Raw genomic sequence first — 23,286 nt, 5'->3', positions numbered from 1 at the left:
AAGAGGCTTATATTTAAACTGTATAGTAACCACAGCTCCAGCTGTGAGTCAAATATTGTAAGCCTTCAGGGGTTGTGTTTAGGCTTAGAATATAGGAACTCAGGCCTGTAATTAAATGTCCTCTAAAAATCAGCCTTTGTAGGGAAGGGAAAGAGGGTACCACTGAATTTTAAATTACTGACTTGTTCTCAGAAATCATTCTGTTGTTCTGGGCCTTGCTAGGAACTGCAGAAATCAAATGGATTAAAAATGGAAGAGTAGACTACTAAAGGAAAAAAGGCAGGGGTTGCAGAAAAAAAGATGAGCAACGTAAGCTATTCTGGCTCATGGGTTTATAGACAATTGCAATATATATAATAATTTTAATGTATGGGTAATATATAGATGATAAGTTCTGTGGCCACCAAAAAGACTACAGAGAAAGTAGGCATTTTATACAGATTAAAATTGCATTTCAGAACTGTGAATAAGTTGCTGATGGTTGTGGAATAAGCCATCTGGGCTGATGGAAGGCTCATTTTTAAAGCAAGTCCTCAATAATAAACGTGGATGTCTTGGAAAAGGAAGTAGACAGGGTTATATTACAAATTAGTCACTCACCTAGATACGAACTTGAAATATTCACAAAACGGCATGATAGAAATTAGCAGTTAGAGTGCTTTCAGAGTTACTTTTTGAGAAAAGCAAACACTGTCATGGCTATTGAAAAAGAGAAGAAAATTACCCTATAAGCCTGACTTCCAGTCATGGAAAATGCTGGAGCAGATGCTAAGAGAAAATACTATGCTTATAAATGATATTGAACCATGAGCATAAACAGTATGTGCTCATGAAAGTACAAAAATGAGTAGATGTTGCTGGGCAATTAATTGTATTGCTGATAGAATTGCTTTGAATGGATCATAATCGTGGAGATTTTAGTGTTGATTGATAAAATACTACAGCTTTCAAACAAGGCAGTTGTCTGTGTCTGACATCTTTTACAGGCTGGGGGAAGAGGGGCAATATTTTGTTTATTAAATTGTCAAGCATGTATCAGTTCCTCTTCTATCATTTTGAGGTTGTGTCTGCTGTCATTCAGATACTGAAATTCAGACCGTTTTAACCGGATGTACTCACTTAATTGCCTGTCTGTGCTGAAGAATGCATTCCTGAGGTCATTCACAGTGTGCCCAGGAGGACCACAGGAGTTCAGAATTGAGGAAATTGGCTGTAAAAGTTTAGCCAATGGCGAATCTCTGAGATTTTAATTAAATTATGCTTTTCTATCAATGCTTGTGTTTGATGTGTATGGGGGCTCACTTGTGCAAATATCCCACTTTAATGGCATAAGCAACAGTATGTGGGTAGTGACATACCACATACTAGTAAAATTTGCTTCTCTTCCGTATGGCTTGTTTTCTTAGGTGAGGGTAGATTTATCAAATGTAGAGGAGACGCTGTGAGGATTTTGCAAATATGGTGTTGAGTGATGAGTCTTAGCTTCTCCTGTTTGTATATTTAACTTGTCAGCATTGAGAAATAAATTGAGTTTACAGTAGCTGCTGATCTGCTGAAAGTCCTGATTGCTTTTATTGCTAATACTCAAGCAACTTTATGTTGAATTCACAAAGTACTTGCATTGGTAAGAGTGGTCTAAATAGAAATACACTGTTATCTTTGATATTGGAGACACTCCTGCATGAGTGGAATCCTGTTGATGATGACAGATCTATTAATACACTTACATATTTGCAGGACCAGGGTCTTCAAATTAAATGGTTTAAATCAGTGACTTAAATCAATTACTCAAACTGCTTTAGACTGATGGGCTTTACAAATGTTAAGCAGCCTGTGGGTCCTAAGAGAAAGCTTGACTGTTATCCTTTAATTTGTAGGTTAGGTGCCAGAAACAGAAAGAAATGAAGCAATTTTTCACAATTTGTTGTATGAGCCTGGGCAGATACAAGACTGGTATTCAGGTCTCTTTACTCCTGACACTGCGATTTCAAAAGGTCATTCTTTCTGCTTGTTTATGAAGGCTTTTATTTTCCTTTCCTCCCCTCCTTGATAAGTATACTGTGCTGTGCTACTTCGAAAAAGCAACTGAAGCACTTGAGCCAGGAGTAAAATGTGGGGTTCTGTAGCGTTCTTGCTAGATACGTAGCACTTCATATAGTTTCTTCCATTTTCAGAGCACATAGAAATGTCAGCAGTTCCTCTCAGCGAACCTGTGAGGTGGGTTAAATGAGTGTTGTCCTCATTTTACAGTAGTAGAGAGACTAACCATCCATGAAGTTAGTGCTGAAGTAAGGATTAGGTCTCGAAGCACGATGCTTCTAGCTGTGTGAGAAGTCCCCTAAAACATAGTTTGTTAATGTGTTAAGCATTGCAAGTCCAAACTCAGCAGGTGAATGCAGTAACCAGATATACTTGACTTTAATTTATCAGCACAATGGTGGTTATTAAAATTCATGTTTAACTGAGATTACTGGCTAGGACACCAGGGCATAATCTTAGTACTGCTTGGAAAGATTTAGGAGGATTTAAAGTCAAACTGGAGGGAAGCAAAAATAACTGATGTTCCAAGTATATTGTAAAATCCTGTATTTGTACTTCACTTGAGAGGCAAAATTTCAGTCTGTTCTAGTTCTTACTTTATTTTCAAATTCCAAGGCTGGACTACCTCCCCACCGTAGCTGTGAGGATTAGTCATTCACTGATTATACATTTCTCCTCTCCAATCAGTTGTGGGTTTTAGTGTTACAAGTACCATGGCAGACACAGTCTATATGCACTAAATATTGTGTTGACTCAAGAACAAATGGGGGTAAACTCACCTCGAATAAAGCCATTCTGAAAATGAGGAGTGGTAGGGGCACACATCTGGTTTGAAGGGGAAGTGCAGTAAATTAAGAAAGGGATTGTGAAGTAGTTTCCAGGAGTAAAAAAGATCTCTGGGCTTGGTGTCTGTGGATGTTCTGGCTGGTCCTGTGGCTTAGATGTGATTTTCTAAGCATCTCCTAATTTTTGGGGGGGAACAGTTGAATCCAGTTGACTGTGAGAATATCTTTGAACTGCAAATGAATGACATTTGTGAATGGCAGTGTTTCATTTTTTTTGTTCCATGCTTTTTTCTATCTGTAAGTTATGCTATATATGTTATGTGCTTCCAGAACATTTTGATGTCTTGCCTTTTTCTTCAACCCAATAAAGCATGACAACAGTAAATGGGGAGGAACTTATATTTGTCTATCAGTTTGAGGCATAATTTATGGCTGTGTGTGGGTAGAGCTTCCTGTTACCCTGGTATTAAGGCTGCACCTCTGCAGGGATTTTCCTTAATCTTTCCATGTTGTCCAGTGTCTGGTCTGCTGTGTTGAGGATGGTGACTGTAAAAACACTCTCATAGCTTGGCTACTGCTGTTTTGACACCATTTAGCTTTATGTAGTGGCAAAAGCATTAATGACCGTTAGTCTTTGCTGCTGCACCCACCACAGAGGCTGTGCTTATCCGAGTGCATTTGTGTGGAAATTGTAGAAATTCTTGTATATACTGAGTTTAAATGTAAAATGGTGGAAATCATAAAGATGGTGGTGGCTTTATTAGAAAAATGTTCTTAAAGCAGCTGATACCAGAGGAGAAAACAAGAACTAAATCAAGGGGGATGAAACCTTCATACGTGGCTTAAAAATCTGCATTGTTTAAAATGCTCCAGAATTTAGATTTAGGTTAGCTAGGTCCCAGTGTAAAAGGAGCTCTCTCTTTATGTCTATTCTCTCCTAGCCCCGAATACACATGCCAAAAGATGGATTCCAACTTATATCTTCTGGATACCAAGCATGGCTAAAGCAGGTTGGACTGTATTATTGTTATTCATCTCATGTGAGGGACCGTGTTGGACACCTGTGCTTGTCTCATTAGTGAAGTACATAAATGAGGGTGTAATGAAGTTACGGTGCCATGCTGGCTGATACCCCTCATAGCCATCACTGTTCTGTGTTTATGCATGCTGTGTTTGTATAACATTTTCTCACCAGTCTTATGAATGTGCACTACCTGTGAATAAAAAGTTCAAAATGCAGTCACCTGAAAATGGAAAGGGTCAGAGTCTGAAAACAAATCTGCAACAACAGCTTGAATTACAGAATTAAAATGGGCCTTCAAACACAAAGCTGCGTGGTGGTGGTGGTGCTGGTAATAATGGGGAGGCCACTGGGTTAAAACTCAAGAGAATTGCATCTAGCGTCTAATTCAGATCTGCCTGGGTGAAACAAGTATGGACACTTACTCACATCACATAACAGTTGTGCAGTTTGACATAGTCTGACACTGTGGGGAGTCCCTACTCAGAAGTGGCCTAGTGCTATATTACTCTGGCTATTATTAAAGGCCAGGCTTTAGATGTCTCAGCAGTCTGCCTCCAGCAATTGCTGTCAGCTTTTCACTTTTGTGAGTGAAAAATCTCCCTTCAGAAAAAATAGCTTAATTTACAAATTGCTTGTACAAGTCTCTTCTTTTATGAAGATACATGTGTGATGAATCCTGAGGCCTTGAGAATATGTGACTTAAAGTTGCTGTTTTTGTAGAAAGCCAGAATGGTTGTGTTGTTATGGCAACAAAAACTGGAAGTATGAAAACAGCACAGATAAGCTGCATCCTGTTGTCATGGCAACTGGTGTTTTGAAATGACGAAACATGGTGGTGAAGGCATCTGTGGTACCAAGAGCCCAACAGAAACAAAGAGCCAACTTGCTCGAGTGGGGGGGGAGAGAATGAAAAACTGCAGCAGCAAAACTCCTTAAAACATGAGAGTTTCATTGCAGGTGCTAACAGGATGCCTTTGATTGTCTCCAGTCATGTCTCACTATCTTACATTTAGTAAGTAGTAGCTTGTTTGTACAAGTTGTTTACTGCTGTCAACTTACATTGACTTTGGAACTGGGAAGAGAGTGAACACCTATCAGGTGATAGGGTTGGGTCCTGTGTTATATTTGCAAATTTCTTTGGATGAGTGATGTGTCGCAAAGGTGAAGCAGGCTTTGGAGCTTTTCTGTGAGAGACCATTTCTCTCTCTTTCCAAGTCCACACTAGTGAGGGTCAGCTGGGACATTGAAATGGATGTTTTCTTGATTTAAACTTTGCAGGCAAGGTGTCTCAGAGGAATCTCAACTCTGCAGTTATCGTCTCACAGAACTCAAGTTTGTTGACCCATGGCATCAGTTTCTGTTTCTTATGTGTTAGGTTGGGAGAACAATAGGAAGAGCATTGTTTGGATGTTCTGTTATTACCAATCTTCTGATGCAGGTTAGATATATGTTTTTTTGACTCTGAAAAATTCCGGGGGGGGGGGCGACACCAAACCAAACCTGAAATGCTCAGTTAGTGAATTTTCCAAGGAGACTTTCACATCAGGCAACCTCAAATAGCAGAAGAACTGACACTCATCTTTTTCCATGTGGCTGCTTTCCTTTTGATTTTAGTTTTGGTTCTAAAGTCTTTAGCTTAAATCTTCTTACTCCTCCTTGATCCAAGGAGATGTTATAAACCTGAGCTGTGTCATCAGCAGGTGCTGTCATGGAAATAGCTTTGCTAATGCAATTTCAGGGCTGTGATTTCACCACAGGAAGTAGGTGCGTAAGGGAATTGATACAAAGGATGGAAACTTTTGATCAAGAGAAAGCTCTCCTGAGAAGCAGAGAAGTTACATTTTTTTGGTGCGAGACTGATTTGCTGTGGGAGATATACCAAAGGTCCTACCTGTAGGATTCTTTAAAACCGCATGTTGGAAAGAAAGACACTTTTGATGTATTTGAAGGCAGTAATCTACATATGCATCCCGATGGAATGCTGTCTGTGCATTAAGTTTATCCTCCTGTTGTCTGTGTTTTTAAACAGGACCCTAAGGTAATGATTTTTTTTTCCCTCAGCATAGCTGAGTATTGATCTGCTGCTGCCTGACATATACAGCGTGTGAGAAGTGTCCGAGTAACACGTTGTATTAATGTGGGCTAAAAGCAGTTTGTATTACAGATGAGATGGAGGAAGATGGAGTTCTGCAAGACTGGACATATACTATAAATATCCATAAACCTGACAATTTTAGCTAAAAGCCGTGCTGGCTGGATTTGCATATTTTCAGCCTACTTAAACTGGAGATAATCATTGAACACTACCTGAGCATGGGTCGCCCACACTGATGCCATTACCCTCTGCCCTTGAATGGCAGGTTTTTATATTTAATGTTGCTGTGCTGCAGTGTGTTGTTTTCCTGTGTGGGCTAGAGGAAATAGAATACTGGTGGCCAGAAATCTATGTTGCTTTAAGAATAGCATTTTAAGTAACCTGCAAAGCTCTCTATTCTAGCTGTTTCCTGTGAGTTCCTCTTTTACAAAAAGGCAAACACCTACAGTTCATTTATTAAGCCTTGATCTTCATTTAAGCCTTTCTTTGAATGGCAGCATTGTGCTGCTAGCAGTCTGTAACATCCCATCACCTAGATGTTGACCCTTTGAAGACAAGCTGCAATTGACTTCTGAGGAGTGGGAGGGGGACGCTGTTTGTGTATAAATATGATCAATAGACATGACATTCCAATTCCTGTATTGTATTGACACCTATGATTTAAGCCAAACTGTGAAATTGGGCAAATTAACCTAATTAGCTGAAACACTTACAAAACATTATTTTGATTACATAAACAGGGAAGTTAAAAGTATCATTTTAGGTGGCTAGTGAAACATGGTAATTCAGAGTTAAAGCTAATTCCTCCCCTTCACATACCATTGTGAGCAGGTACACATCACATAGGGTATAATATAATGCACTCATCTGAGCCTTTCTGCCTCCCACTGGCTTTTGGAGTAGAATCTTTAGAGCCAAGTTATAAACCTGTAAGTGTGTTTTATGCTGGAAATCCTTGATGCTACCTTAACTAGATTGGTACCAGCAAAGGCCAGTATAATCAAACCAAGGCACTTCAGATATTAATGGTCGGCACTTCATTCAAGTCAGCTGGAAAAGAGAGTGTAAAACCATGACTATGGTAAAACCAGGATTCTTCAACTAGAATTGCACTTCCCTAGGAGAAAAATGCAATGATTCTGGAAATACTTTAGTTTTGTAATTTTGTCATTTAGCATCTCCTCCTTAACTGCTAAACCATATATTCTATTTCCAGTGGATCCATATGCTTTTTAAAATTCAGTACTTATTCCTTCAGTGGAAAGTAGGAATAAGCTTGCTTTCTGCAGTTTATTATTAATACTTGGCACTTGCATAGTACTTTGAGAACACAAAGTGCTATGCAGACATATCAGTTATCCTTGAAACACTTTTCTGTGGTAGGTCACATAACAATAATCCTGAGAGATTGTATGGAATTAAATAAAACTAGAGATGAGGGAAAAGCTAATGAAACCTCCATTTCATCTCTCAACCAACATAGGTTTGTAATCCACAGTTTGTTTGATGAAAATCTAGACCAGAGTTGTAGAAATGTCCCAACTGAAAAGGTTTCAAGCCATTTCTTAGGGTAGGAGTAGGTATGTTTTTAAAGCTTCATAGTTGTCCAGGTTCAGCAATGGTTAGGCAGTTGGTATATTGTTCTTTCTGCTTTTTATTGTAAAGGTGATGATTCACTGTTCTCTTCATCTTTGTTCCCTGTTGTTTCAGTTTTTGGTGTTTATATGTCAGAGCTTCATAATTAGGGACAGTCTCTGACACCTCTCTCAGGCAAGGTAGTTCTGTTGTCCGTGCTGTGCAGATGTGGAAATGAGATGCTGTGATACTCTGCCCAAACTCATGCAGAATGCCTGTGTCAAAGAATTAGATTTATCTCTTATAGCATAATAAGATTTTAAATTGTTCAGAATTGCTGCAAAACCAGGCTTGGGACATGGTGGAGCTTAATGACAACTTTGTTTTCTTGCCTATGAAAGAGCCTAATGCTCTTGGTCTTGTGAGATCTCCATCTAGCCTGCAGATAGTTTCATGCTGTAGACCTTGGTTAAATTGCTTTTAGTAAGTTTGGGTAGGGCTTGCTTTTAACAACACTGTCTTCAGTGTTGCTTAAAGCAGCACACACAAGTCTCTGCATGTTATACTTAAAGAAGGGAATGGCATCTGAATCTTAAAGCTCCACAGGTGCACTGGTTTAGATTTATCAGCTTCATGGATTAAAGAGCTGTAATTATAAAAACATTACTATTGTCTAGTTCAGATATGATCTACACAAGTTCCCTCAAGCACTTGGCATCTGAGGATCTTGTACACCTTATAGATGGGAAGTTGGCCCCTTACTGGGGCGTGTAATTTCTGTAGGTTTGGAATCTGGGAGGTTGAACTCCAGTAACCACTCTTTGGGGAAAACATTTCTTCACAAACATTTACCTAAAAGCTGTGATTTGATCCTCGCGGATTCCACTCAGGTAAGAAATTATTTGGATAATCTGAATATGTAAACCCTTTTCTGTGTCCCTTATCTTTGATATTTCAGAGTAGTTGGTGAACTGGAATCTCTTGTAAAAAGTTACTGTAAGCTATGGAGTTACCAGAAGATTAGAGAAGAGTTTGCAAATATGTATGTTAAGGAAAATTTACTGAGCAATTAAATGAGAAGTGGGAGGCTGAAGGAAAAGGATTCATTTACAGCAGTTTGAGCTGTATGTGCACAGCAAAGCTTGCAGGAAGTAGTAACCCCCTGAGCTGCCATAGGGTGAAGGGGAAGACCACTGCACTGAAGTCCCTATGTTTGGAATCTGGGAAGAGTGTTATAATTGAACCCTGGTAGCGTGGCTCGGCCTCTGATTTGTGAGACCTAATTGTTTTAAGGACAGATCCTGTAGTTGTCCCAGGAACATGTTCTCACCTTTTCCTAAGCGAGGTATTGGATTGCTTGATTTGCAGTTTGTGAAAAAGCTTCAAGGGTCTTTAAGAGGATAGCTTATAGCTCAATTACTTCTATTATAGCAAAACAGGAGCACACACCACTTCTAATCATCCCCATACATGCTTGTGGAAATGTGACCAAAATGTCTGAATGTAATAGAAGCTGAGAAATTGTGAGAAGCACTGGTTGTGACAGCAACCACCACACCTTCCTGGGGTGGAAGGAGGTGTAAATTTTAAGTGTATGGGTTTGGGCCATTGTTTTTGGCTTAATTAAGACTTCCAGATTTTAACATTTTTCTTTAAATATTTTTCAAATGAAAACAGGCAAAAAACTTTCTCCAAAAGTTATAAAAGTATTAATTTGCTCTGAGCCATGCAAGTCTCTTTGGTAAGTTCATAATTAGGCAGGGTTTTTTATTTTTTTTAAATGGGTATTCTTGTCTCTCAGGTATATAACTGCTCCATAACTGGTAAATCTGTATTCGTATGTTAGGGGTTTTAAAGGCATATTATTTACACAATTCACTGAAATGGCTCCTTTGAAAGCTGGGTGGCTCTCTCATGTAATTATGTATGTAGTATGCCTTGTATCCACTGTTGGGGTAGGGGGGGAAAGGGAAAAAACCCAAAGCCCCACAAAACCCTACTAAAATAATAAAAAATTCTCATTCCACTTTTGCAGGGGTTTCTGAAGTTGTATCATACACATCTTTTTCTCAGATAAGAAGCCTGTATGATCAAGTGTAAGCCAAGCTAAAAAATGAAATATGTGTGGCAGGTTTTTTAATTGTGAAAGTGCATAAGATGCACTGGGAATTTATTTTCTTTTTATATACCTATATCATATATGTATTTTTATACCTATATCATATATATATAAACCCAAGGAGAACAGCTCTCTGAACAGTAGAGGGGGAAGAATAAAGGATACCTTTTCATTTTTATACGTATGTGAGAGGTCAAAAGGATGAAAAGTGGACCAAAGAAAGGGACCAAAATAACTTTTTAGCCAGAAGTAAATTTCTGAAATTGTAACTAAGTGTCATGAGCCAACATTTGTAACGTAAATAGCAGCTGCCTTGTCTGGTACCTTTCGTACAAGGTGCTGCATTCTGTGGTGACAGGAATAGTGCACACTGGACACAATGTGAAAGTGATGTGTACTACATTTTTGGCATTGGCTTGGTTAAATATGTGGCCAAATAGGAGTTTAAGAGGAACTGAGTAGGATTAAAAAGTATTGGGGTTTGTTCTCCCATTTGTTGTGTTATAATATAAAAATAAATGTGAATATTAGGAATCCTAGTAACATCTGAGCATGTGTTCGTAAAATGTCGTAAAGGATCGAAATTCCTGAGGCACATTTCCTGAGAATTAAATTTTAGAGACCATGCAGGAAATGGTACTGTGAAGGAGACTTTCAGGAGAATTCTACTTGCCAGACATCCCACATTCGCTTTCTGAAGTGATGAAAAAAAGAAGTGGGAAAAGACCTGTCTCCTCATATCAAGCTCAGATCTGGTGTATATAGTTTTAATACTCTTCAGAGCATCCCTTATGTTTTATCTGCTCCAGTTTGGGTGGTAGAATTTCTAACACTTTTTTTCCCCTCTTATGCTGTTTTTTGTAATAGTTACAATTTGTTTCTGTTTTAATTTGTACAACCTTATCCAGTTCCCTGGCTTCTGGTCAGCTGGACCAGAAAAAGCCTCATTTCTCTCAGTTGTTTAACTCTTCAGCTCTTGTCAAAGTGTGTCATATTCTATTTATGCTCATTAATAAAGATATTGCGTGAACAGGATCTTAATTCCCATCTCCCAAGAGAAGTAGAAATTGTTATTGGTTTATCTTTAGAGTTCATAAAGCACTGGCCACTGTACTGGAAGAGAAATAATCCTGAACTGGAAAAGGATTGAAATAGATGGGGTTAGAAGCTCAAATTAGTATTATGTACAGTTGGCCACATCCCAGCCCTGTTAAGAAAAATGTGTTTCCTTTCTGGCTTTGCCACTAGCTTGTGAAGATGTGCAAAAATATGTTAGGTTGCCTGTAAATCAAAGGCATTTTAGGCACACACGTTATCATACGGTTGAGTGTAGAGTTCAGATGGGGATAACAAGTTATTACACTTCATTATATTAAAATGCACCACAGTTAAAGACAGTCATTCTGTACTACTGTCTAATTAATTTCTCAAAAGTGTTTATAAAGAAAACATCCTTCAACTGTTTGGGTTTTTTTTTCTTTTTTGGTTCTTGTTTTAAGGCAAGTTTGTGTTTTCATACCTGTGCACTATAGTTGCAAATTGTAGTAGTCTAAGAACGTTAGTTTTTTCTCCATGTAGAGCCACTTAGTTTTACAGGACAAGGTGATGTATTTCTGACCTGTAACACAATTTGCTAAAACTGTATTAGTTACCCCCTAGTATATTGTATTTGCTGAAGGACTAGAAGAGAACAAATTTGATAAAAAAAGCCCCAACCCAGTCTGAAATGATAATGTATAACCTTGTAATGCAATAGCAAATAAAGTAAATAACCGATTTTTAGCACTGGCAAAAATTTAGCCATTGAGTGTGTATTGAGATTTGTCTTTAGGACACCAGATAATTGGAAGAGAGGGTAGGCTATTAGAGGCAGAACATCTGATGTAGTCAGAATGTTCTTGCAATATAGTTACAAGAATAATTGAATAGGTTAAAATATGGCTTCCCCTTCAGCTCGTGGTTACTGCCCCCTCAAATCAGGCAGTGACTGTGAATGCTTCTAGCCTATTTTAATTCAAAATAAGGCAAGCCCATTTTAATCACCAGTGGAGCAGCTGGTGCTGGCCTCTGTCAGGAGGAGGATGCTGATCTTGTTTGGAACTGTGTTCCCTGTATTTCTTTAGTGGGAAAATATGTTTCAGAGATGAGGGAATGGGGCTTAAAAATCATTTGAGAAAAGATATTGTGTGTTTTTGCCAAATAATTCCCTATCTTATGCCATTCAATGTGTATTAAGAATGCTTAGCTGTTATAAATGAAAAGCTTTGCATCTCTGGGTCTGAAAGTTGTGCAGACATCTGAAGTATTAATGCAATGGGAAGTCAGGAAGGTAGAGAGACTGCTGCATCCTGGCCCAGTACTTAGCAGGCAATATCAGCATTCCCATTTGGCTGTAGTCCAAATGCTGTGCCTCTGTATCTTTGTTTTGAAGAATCGATGTAGATTGACTTGAGTTCAGGAGAGGATTTTGTCAGTCAGCTTTCAAGTAGGAACATTGAGGCCAGTCCCTTGTTTGTGGAGCTGACAGTACAAAAGTGAGTGTTTGACAGGAGGCTTGCTCAGTGGATGGGGATAGAGGCTGTTAAGATTTTTCAGAGATCAGGCTGTAAATGAAGTTGTTCTGTTGGGTCACTCATCTGATTTACACACAAGCTGTTTCTATTGAAGCACCTGGGGCCTTTTGTTCGTGCTTGTGAATAAGCCTCTTTCAGTCACCAACAGTAATGTAGCGTCTCTGCTTCCTTCAATAGGTAAAAGGCAAGTACAGGAATGACATTTTCTTCCACACTGTGTGCAGCTTCACTCTTATTTTTCAAGATAGGTAACAGAACTGTATCAGTAATATAAATTTGTTATATACTGGAGCAGATTCAGAAGTCATCTAAGGTGTTGGCAATTTTTTACTGCATACTTCCTAATTCTGGAATAATTCTAAGCAGCGGGAGTGCTTGGGTGAGTAATGATATCCTCCGTAGGTACAGAGAGTTCTCCAGAATAGACTTCCAATGTTTCCCTTTGTTATCGTGGCAACTTTAGAAAAAGACATTTCATTAACTTGTAAATGTCCTAGCACAATGGAGTGCCCTACCTGCAGCTTGTAGTGACTGATTTGAGCCATAATCTCACATAAACTTTGAGGCAGCATACGCTTGCCTTCCCACTAACAGAGTGGGCCTCATTTTTCTGCCTCCGTATCTTTCTGTGGTCAGTACAAATATTTAAAGTAACTTCTTTTATCTTGTCAATCAAACTTAATAGCAATCAGTTCTTTGAGTTCATTATCACAGCATGAAAACTTGAGACAGCCCAAGGGATGAGAAAGCTTGAGACGAGGGAATAAATGATTGTGGCAAGGCTTTGATAAGTCTGTGTGGGGAAAAAAATCATCCTATATTTATTTTGTGTTAAGTTAGAAATCCAGGATGGGTAATGGTAAGCAGCTGATGCTTACCTAGTGAATTTGCTCTGCACCACCAGAGGTACCATATTGTAGTTAATCTCCCTTGTTACAGTGATGTTCTTGGAAAGTAATAACTTGATTTAAGTAAATTTATCCAATTGGGGAAGTGTTTAATCGTAGATGTCCACTTCACACAGATATATATGTGTATGTCTATATATTTAAGGCTGACTGTCACAACAGCTTTTAATTGCTGCAGTCATACAAATTACATTACAAAGAAAAGATTGCTGGCATTTGGAAGGTTTTTGTATGTGGGAGTGTTTGTTTTCTGGGAGGTTAGGATGGCAGACAAGGAAGTATGGCTCAGATTTTTGTTGCTTGTTACAATACTATGGGTCTATTTTACTTTTGTCTTCAGAAGGGGCATTATCTACAGACTTATGTAGTGTAATACTGTGAAATACTCAAGCTCTCGAGATTCACTATCTTTATGAAGAGGTTTTTTCTTTAGTGAAAATTAGGTGAGGAATTTACTCTGAGGTATCATAAACTTCTAATAAGCACATTTGTATAGGCTATGTTCCCCAGCAATTTTTTAATATTCTTTCTGGAACAACAGTGTGAATTGCAACAAAGTACAGCGAAGAACGTGGTGATAGACAGGGTTAATCTCTCTGTGGCTGTCTGCACAGTACCAGATTATGGATGTTGGTGATCACCTTTCTGCTCATTCAAGGATGGGTTATGTTGCTCTTACATACTGATTTAGTGCAAGATTGTGCAAGGTTTTCTAACCCGCTTAAGAGCAGCAAGAAACTGTGCCTCAAAAGGCAGCTGTCACTACATCCCCATTCCAGCTGCCCATTCTGCTCAGATTTCTTTCCATCCCCCCTTAAAAAAAAGGGGGGGGGGGAATTACAAAAAAGAATAATATGAGGGTTAGAAATGTCTCGCATCTAATCTATCACATCCTACAGTTTTCACAGCTATTTGCCAATTTAAAATATCCTTGTGGGTTTTTTTTTCTGCCTTGCCAGTAATTAGACAAATGCAGCAGTGCTTGTGGCATCAAAAGCTCTGTGGCTGGTGAAAGCAATTGCTATCATAATGCATCCCTAAATTTAATAGTAGTGGTGTAAAATGAGCAAGCAACTCGTTGTATTTCAGGGGTAATGGCTTTAACTATCAAAATGGCTAGTATTTTCCTTGATTCGTTGCTTTTGGCTCCTTTATTTGTGTTTGGAGGAACAGAATTGATTTATTGTAATAACTATAACAAATATAACAAATACATATTTAACAAATAACAAGGCAAGCAGATACATGAAACTCCTGTAAAGTGTCACCAATTTCCCATTCACTTTGGATTGCAGGTTTTTCCTTTTAATCCCTTTACAGACAAACCCCAAACTTTTTCTTTTCCTGCCAGTATTATACTTAAAGTTGCCATTTCCTGTTCTGGTTCCCTTGCAAAATTGCTTGCTTTGTGTCGTGCCTGGAGCATGGCTGTGCATGGAGAAGAGGTCTGATTAATTGGAAAGAAACTTTTTGTTACTGGAAAAACACACTGGTATAGAAAATTGGTTAAAAAAATGAGTTTCTTGATCTGTAGTGCCTTTTTCTTGCTACTATGACATCTGTAAAGCTTCTCTCAAGGAAAAGACTCATCAGCAGTTTGTATTCTCTTAAAAGATGTCTCAGTCTTTAAGGCCAGGTGCAGTTGTGTTGATGCCATTTGGCTAAGCCTTGAAAGTTCCTGTAATCTGTGCCATCCTGTCTCATACAGTCCCATCTCATAGTTGTCCTTTCTCTGCAGTGCTCTATGCCCAGATCTCTGTGGCTGGGCTGCTCCAGCCTGGCGGACAGCATGCCCTCGCTGCGATGCCTGTATAACCCAGGGACTGGCGCACTCCCAGCTTTCCAGGTACTTTCTGTCTCTCCCTACTCCTTTTCTTACCATCTGTGTACGTGTGCATCTCCTTCTTTACTTGCTTTACCTCCATTTATTCTGCTTCATACTGTATGCCTCTCCGATGTCATTCAGATCTCTGGTATTTAAACCCATCTTGTGTAGACTCAGGGCAGCTCAGTGCTGGGGCATTTCCATTACCTCACTATGATTATTTTGTCTAAGTTGGCTTGGCACCATCATCTTTTTCCATTGACTTTCAATTGTGTCGAAAATATACCACTTAATTATATTTGGCAAACGGTCTCCATCACACAGTCTCCAATCTGGCTATTCATGCAGTGATTCCCCTCCTATCTAAATTTTCTGTATGCCACTCAGAGGACGGAGGGGGTGGGTTCATTGCCATAGTGATAACTGATGCCAGCATTTGTTTACTTCAGGTTTATTATCAGTAGTCTGGATGTTTTGACTACAGAAAACTGTTGTACAAGTAAGCTGTCAATCAAAAGGCAAATAAAGGAAACCTGTTTTTTTTTCCCTTTAGTTTCTGAATTTATAAGGTTCAAGCTTTTCTCTGTCATGAGACAGCTTTCTGCCAAACAGGTTTGTTCAGGCACTTTGGGTGACCAGTGAATCTTAGAAAATGCAGACACACTCCTATGGGTAGAGAGTGAGGCAGCTATTGGGTAGGCATCTAGAAACCTAGGCAAAGTTCTCAAGATCATTGCAAGCACTTTATGTGGATATAAACATCAGAGACTGGGCAGCAGAGATGTGCGAACTGCAGAGATTGAAGGGCCTTAGGAGTATCTCTGTAGAGAATGTGTTTACTGGAGCTCAGGGTAGCATGAACGTTTACTTCAAGTTTTATGCTGCTGGGTTATGCTACCGCTGACCTAACCTGTGGCAGAGTTTTATTCAGCAGCATTTTGCAAACCCAGACATAATGAATACACTAGAATCCTTCTGAAATTTTCAGTCATATTGGTTATTTTATTATCATTTTCATTATCTGTCTCTAAAAGCATGCAAAGATTACTTCGAATTTGACTTCTTGCTCCCAGGGCTAGGAGAGTACTGTGGAAATAATCCTCTCAGTCTCAGGGGAGGCTTAAGTGTCTTGCATCATTTTGCTGCAACTCTTTTTGCTGACCCAGCAGTAGCGCTGATGGACTCTGGAAGGTGTCCTGCCAGGCCTCCTTTGCTGAAGCAAGCTTTTAGCAGAGCTTTCCGTGGGGGAGGGGGAAGATGACTTTTTTATTAGTCTAAGAGGACTCTGGAGACAACAGGCAGAGTTTAGACTCCTACTTCTAATCCTGATTTGCATAATTTGACTAAATCGGATGGGCCTCATTTTTGGGCTTTTGGCTGTTGAATAAATCTCGGATCTCTTTAAGCTCAGGTTTTAGAGAACCTTAGCAGTATATGGAAAGCAATTTATAAACTCAAATTGGGACTCCTTTCTTTCTACTTGAATTATTTTTGATTACTCAGAATAAGCATATATTGCAAAGGGGAAGGGAAATTAGCCTCTTTTAGCTCAAGATGTTCTTGCTAATGATAGATATAAACAATAACTTTTCTGCTAATGCAGCACATTGATATTTGGGGTCAAAAGAGTCAGTTGCACAACCCTTCACCATGTACTGCCTTCTTGGGAGAGTAGTAGGGCTTGGACATTTGCAGTCCTGAAGATTTTGAGAGACATTTCCATGTGTATTTACTAACTGTGGGAATTGGAGAAGTCTGCCCCACTGCCATCTAAAATGGTGTACTGGTACTCTTCATACCACTCTGCTATGTTGAGGAACATATTTAGTGCCATTTGAGAGAGAAACTAAATTGCCGGTAACAGCTTCTGCAGCAATGAGTCATCCATACTTCAGTCCACTTTTTTTTCACTGGGCTTTGATTCCCCATTAACTTGCATGGTTTGAAGAAAATTTCCCTCTATGAGGCATGGCTTCTGCATTTCACAGTGCACAAGTCTGCATGGGAGTGGTTTGGAGCCTGCTTGAAGCAGTGATGTTGCAATATTTCATCATTCTTTAATGGTGGTTTTGGTATCGAATCTTCAGGAAAGCATTAAAGACTTTCTTGCAGCCCAGCAAATTTTGTCATATTAAGTTATTTTCTTTTTTCTGTAGCAAGCTTGTAGTAACTGGAGAAGCATATCAATGTTCTTTGCTTGTGGCAAAAGAGAAGATGCCATCTGGAAGGCTACTTAGTCACTGCTGAATTTGTCTAGTTATTTACATGCTTACCTTCAGATGCTCAGACAGGAATGTGGAAAGAGGCTCTTTTTGAATAGCTCAGTTAAAGCCCTGCTGACTCCTCATGGGAAACATTGGCAGGTAGTCGATTTAGAGATGATTCTGGAAACATGTCAGATAACTTCATTTTTCTTCTTTGTGTGTTTTTATTATTGGAGACGCTTGTGTGAAAACAGGATCTTCTGGTTCCTCAGCTCTGTTTAGTAATCCTCCCACAGTGGGAAAGGTTTTAAGGCTAAACCCATGAATAGGGGAATAAGGAGCTAGAAACAGTTCTTTTTAACATCTTTATCTCAAAGGGCTTTGCTACTGATAGTCTATTGTGTAACTGAATTTCATAGAGATCATGGTGGAAGATGGCAGCAAATTGGAACATGAACTTCTATAAGGCACTGTGGGAAGGGGTCAAAAAGGATATTTTAGCAAGAGAAAAAGGCCAGCTGTTCCATTTTCAGTGTCTCTGATGCCAAATTTTACTGTACTGTTATTCTGCAAAGCAACTGAAAACTAGGTTGCATGTAGATGCTCTTAATAATAATAATAAATTTATGCAGACTATATTCTTTTTCCTAGAAATCCAGGCTTTGGAAGTTTCCAGATGTACCAACAAGTTCCTGTTTTCATGGCATTTTTCATTTGAACATAATTACTTTCCCTTTCAAAATATTTTCCATGCATGCTCACAAGGCTCTATTCATGTTACTTTTAATAGTCTTAGTTCTATGAAAATTCTAATTTACAATTACACCCATCAAGTATGTCAAGGAAATGATTTTGTATTAATCCTTCCAGATTTGTAGAAGACCATGGTATTTCCTTGAATTTACTTCTGTAAGCTACTGTATAAATGAGGAGACTTATGGAGCAATTTAAAAGTCTTGCCAAAGGTTATGTATCAGGGTCAGCACAGAGAATAGTCCAGCTCTTCCTTTTCACCTAATTGACACCCATCACAAATATCAGCTTCAGTTTAGATTGCAGACTTTCTGGGACAAGAGTCCTGCTTCTACTTCTTTGTGCACCACTGAAAAAGCAGAGTTGTCTTGTCGGCTTGACTTTGCCGGATCTGAAACTCTCTTTCTGTAGCAGGCTCTAGTAGTCAAAGAGGAGGATTAACTTTTATGGCAGAGGTAGCGGCATGTTGCCAAATACAGAAGTGTCTCTTTGGAATGCCTGAAATTCACATTTTGCTTTACCTGAACTGAAGGTCTTGCTCATACAAAACTGCACGTTAGGGTTTGTCAGATGAAGGGGACTACCTTCTGCTTGGTTTTGCCATTGTTGGTCTCAGCAGGAAGCTCTGTCCTGGTTGAGGAAAGCACGGGTGGACTGTGCTAGGCAAATTGAAGTAAACAGGAGCACACCTGAGGTGGTGCAGTGCAGACATGATGTATACTGTGTCTGTCTTTAGACTGAGATCATTTTTGGAGAGAGGTGAGTGTAGGAAAGATGTAAATGGTCTGTAGTAATGGAAGCCTGCGGTACCCATGAGGAAGAGAGAAACTCATTTCCTAAATGATTTTTATGTCTTTTTTTGGTTTTCCTGATGTTTGTATTTTTGTGTTAGGAAGTGGAATATTTGTTAAAAAGGCATTGTCAGTAAACTGTAGAAACAGTTGTCTCTCTGAATTTCCTTTGGCCTGTTCACGCATTTTTGCCTTAAAGTTGACATTTATTGCTGGGAAGTACGGTGTAAATGTGAGAGGTAGTACATTGTTCATGGTTATACAGGAGGTTAAAGTTAACGTCTTGGGGTGGGCAGACTGTGCATGCTCAGAATCGTGTTTGTGAGAAACGCATCTGAAGGAAATTGTTTGGCTTTGGAGCCAGTGTTTGCTGGTGTGTGTAGTTCTGTCTCTAATTGGGAGAGAGATGGGGTGTCCAGGTCAGCAGACTCCATCCAGTGTCGAGATGTGGCTGCCCTTGACCAAGCACTGCTTTGTGTCCCCCCTCACGCTGTCCCGGCATCCGTGTGAAATCTGCCCGTGGGCTGTTGATGCTGCCTCTAAAGCGGAACCATAATTTTGGTGACAAATAGCCAGAGCGTGTGGCTGCAGCACCCCCCGGCTGGCGGCCGGCTCTCCCCTGGTTATGAATGTAGTTAGGTGGCCCCCAACTGTTTACAAGACAGCAGAGGTGAGATCTTTGATTGACAAGTCAGAAATGCATTAGATCATTCCCTCTGCCAGTCTCTGGTTCATGCTGTTAAAAATGTCAGCCTCTCCAAGTTTGAATGGCAGCCCGAGGGCCTCAGAAGCTTTTTGTTTTCTGAGATGGAAACACAAATTGGATGTGTGCCTGAGCGCTTCATCCTGGGCTGTAATTTCATCTTTTAGCTAAGAACCACAAGGTACATGAGCAAAGCACCCTGTAAACAATAATACCGGGGAAAAAAATAAACAAGGTCGTGTTTCTGGTACGTTGATCCACTGGTGTCCTGACCTCTATCACGTTGAACATCTCCACTCTGATTGCTGTTCCCTTTGGCATTACAATGAGAGGAGAGAGACTGACACAGGAGGCAAAGATTTAAAGTTGCAGTGTTGTTGCACATTCCTTGTATTGGCTATGAAATATTGAACTGCCACAATGCGACACCTGTTTTTTTAAGCAAAGTTTCTTGTTGGAGGTGTTCGGCAGTAGTTCCTCCTGTTTCTCCTCATATTGCCACCTGGCAGGGGCAATTATAAAGGCATGTGAGGGGATATGAGAAGGAGCAGAAATGAAGCCAAATTAATCATGTAGTTTTTGCGCTTCACCCTGGCCCCCCATCTGTGGTTCAGACTTGGGAGCTTCACTGTAAAGAGAACCAAGAGGGTTATGCTAGCTGGGAATTTTGTTTTTTCTAGTAAAGTAAATGCCCGGTGACTACAAAACAGTGTTGTTAGACATATTTAGGGTTTATCGCCCTTTAAATCTAATGGTCTTGTCTGGCTGGTGGCATAACCTGTGCTATTACTCTCTAATGCTGGGAAGCCCACCGAACTCAGGGAGCCCCAGGGTCATGCTGCAAGATCTCAGCTCTTGGGTGATAGCAGTGGCAAGAGACACTTCCCTCGTTTCAGGTGGCAGAGTCCTTCTCTGTGGATCTGTGGAGATGGTTTGGGGTTGGTTGTTTTTTTTTTGGTAGTACATTACAGCTTAATAATTAGAAATCACATTTATTCTGCACCCATATTGATTGTCCAGAATTGCCTGTGCTTTTATTAGTCCTTCAGTCTGAGTATCAAGAAGTGTGACGGTGTGTATCACTGAGAGATACCACCCCAGTATGCCCAGCATGGGATTAATTTAAACTGAATTGTGGCTAAAAGGCTTCCTCCCCTCCTTCAGCCTCTGCAGCAGTGATCTTGTCACTACATAACACACCCTTCCTGATGGGGAGGGGGTAAGGTCTTTGACACACCAGCATTAGTTGGGCCGATGAGTCTGGAAAAAATAAACAAACCCAAAGTCCTGTGGGTTCTCTTTCCCCCTCGTTAGCTGTCGGGAAGGTGCTGTGCTTTGGAGCCATACAGGTATTTTTAAAGCTAGCTCCGCGTTCCTCAGGATCGCGAACATCTGCTTGGAGATGTTGTAGAGCTCCACAACGCACTAATTGAATTACTCTCTCTTGTTGGGTTTTTTTTCTCTCTCCTGGAGTTCTAATTGAATTAGGATCAGGCCGCGCGTGCGCGCCGCCGCCGCGCGCGTGCCCGCCCGGGAAAGCGCGTGGAGCGGGGTAAGGCGCGCGGGCATCCCGGTGCTGTGCTGCGCCCTTACGGCCACGACTGGTACTGCAGGGAGATGGGGGGGGGGGGGGGTCTCCTCCAGATCTCCCACCAAACCGCCTCTTCCCGTTATTTAATGTATTACTTTTTACAAACCAATGCCTTGGCGAGTTTTCCGCGCTCTCCCGGTGTCCAGTCTCGGCCTTCCTTGCTCTGTCTGGAGAGCGGAGGCACTAAGTGCCCCTTGCAGCAGTTGTGAAGGTTTCTGGGTGCTCAGCGCCAGCACAGTCCACTGTGAATAAATCACTTGGCTCCGTTATCATTCCGAACCTGAAGGCTCTGCGGGCAGTGCTTCGGAGTGAGCCAGCTGCACCACACCAGTTTACCTGTGTCTGCAGAACTGGCAAGGAGCTAGTGCCATTTATAAATTATCAAGTGATAATTTATAAATGAAAATGTGAAATTTCACCACGGATCTGGGACAAGTCATGAAGTACTTTATCATCCAGCGTTTAGGCCAATGTTAGCCAGGATTCAGCAACTCTCAAGGAAATACAGCATGCAAAGGCAGCTCTGGAAAACTTTAAAGGCACACACATGTAGGGAGAACAAAATGACATATTTCTTCTCTGAAATCAGGTTTTTATGTGACCACATGCAAATTTCAGGGCAACAAACCCAAACACTGAGTAGAAATGCACTTGCTATATCTTAAAATTAGTAGCTCGAAGAGCGATTCACCACACTGTGTCGTGTGGATTTCTTTTTATTTCTTCTGCTTTCTGCTGGCCACTATGTACATGGTGCATAAAAATAGCCAGATAGTCCCTTTCCTTTATTCTTTCTTCTGTAGAGAACCAGATGACTCAGTTTTCCATAAAATTTCAGCCATTTCCACTCAGCTTTCTGTGCGTTTGGTGGATCACTCTCATAAACCATGTCAGAGATTAGATGGTATTTATTTTGCTTCAGTGGTTGTTCCTTAGATTTTGTTACTTTTCAAATCGATGAAAATAATTTCCTAGAATGCTCTGCAAACTAAGTAAAATTAAACTACGCTTGTCAAAATACATAACCAATACTCTGTGATGTGCATGATTTTTTGTATTGTGTTTGTATACCTGCCCAGTGTCTCGTGATGTTAAACAGGGCTTCTAATTACCACTGAGAATTAGCCAAATGCTGCTATACACAGAACTTGGGATTTTTCAGTTTCATTGGAATTTGTTTAACAACCTGCTGCCCCCCAAAATAGAAAGCAGATTTTATTTTATTTTTTTTAATACATTAAATAGTTTTGTGTTGCTTTTGGAGGAGAATTCCCAAAGTTATCCATTAAATTGGCTTTGGGTATTTTTACATTTGTGGTTGTCTTTAGCATTTTTATTTTGTATGTCTGTGTATAAATATGTGTGTGTATATATATATAAGTATAAAGAAATGAAATTGGGTTGTCAGCCTGGCTCCCTCTCCAAGTAGTCAGGTAGACTGCTTCTAGTAGCCATTGCTAATGAAATATCCAAGCAACTCATTGGTCATGGCCAAATGTTTATTTGGGGTTCATGTTTAGTTCTTAAATGATTACCAGTATAATATTGTGCCACTGTGGAATTTTCTAAATTGTGTCTATATACAGTAAGATCAAGCATCTGCTTTTTGCCTACCTTCTACAAAAATCTTTGTGATTTGTTCTCTCAAAATACAACCATATATCCAGCAAACAAAGGAAGCAACTCTTCATTCAGCCTATAAAGCTGCATACGTTTTTACTCTTTCAGGAATATGCCGTGCTCCTCTATCGCATCTTCAGAGTAATAAAGTGTGCAGCAACCCTTTTGATGTAGGTAATAACATTTGACCTTGCGACAGAGTACATTCCCTTGTGCACATGAAGACAACTAACACCTTGATGTTTTGGGTTGTTCTTCATTACAGAAAAATAAAATTAAAAAATTGGTGTGTAGCATAAGATACCTATATACAGCGCCTGCTTTTGGTAGAAGTCAGAAGTGAAGATGTTCTTCTTGGGGGGATTGGGGTTCTCGCCTTTAAAATAATGTAGGAGTGAGTTTGGTGCTGCCTTAAGAAGGTGTAAGTGAGAAAGAATCCATTCTATCTAGTATATAAAGTGCTTTTAAAAACAATCTATTTCTGGAACCTAAATTGTCCTGGGACCAGCTCTTGATATAAAAATTCATAGAAACCTGTTTTTCTGAGTGTGGTAACTTCTTGCCATAGTGCTGTAGTGTTAGAATTCACATTGGCCAGGTTGTTCTGTAAATTAAACAGTGACAGCTTCCCTCAGGGGAACAGCCAATGTATTTATGATGATGTGCTGATTACACAAAAT

At 39.9% G+C, this 23,286-nt stretch overlaps 1 protein-coding gene across 13 annotated transcripts in view; it reads left to right on the top strand.

The window, feature by feature from the left end:
* Positions 1-23,286, top strand: part of BTRC (beta-transducin repeat containing E3 ubiquitin protein ligase) — a 117,237-nt gene that overhangs the window by 12,866 nt on the left and 81,085 nt on the right. For 3 of the 13 annotated variants that reach the window (XM_030488912.1, XM_030488915.1, XM_030488913.1), the window contains exon 2: positions 14,858-14,965. The exons of 2 other annotated variants lie outside the window; for them this stretch is intronic. In XM_030488912.1, the coding sequence (XP_030344772.1) occupies positions 14,858-14,965 (108 nt within the window). Of the gene's footprint in view, positions 1-1,877; positions 1,995-3,766; positions 3,836-14,857; positions 14,966-23,286 lie in introns of all 13 variants that reach the window. 8 more of the 13 variants (XM_030488907.1, XM_030488919.1, XM_030488910.1 and 5 more) reach the window with 6 other exon arrangements.

The sequence above is a fragment of the Strigops habroptila genome, chromosome 5, assembly GCF_004027225.2.
Source record: "Strigops habroptila isolate Jane chromosome 5, bStrHab1.2.pri, whole genome shotgun sequence".
NCBI lineage: Eukaryota > Metazoa > Chordata > Aves > Psittaciformes > Psittacidae > Strigops > Strigops habroptila.
Note: the sequence above shows the minus strand (reverse complement) of the source record. Positions and strands in the feature narration are given on the sequence as shown.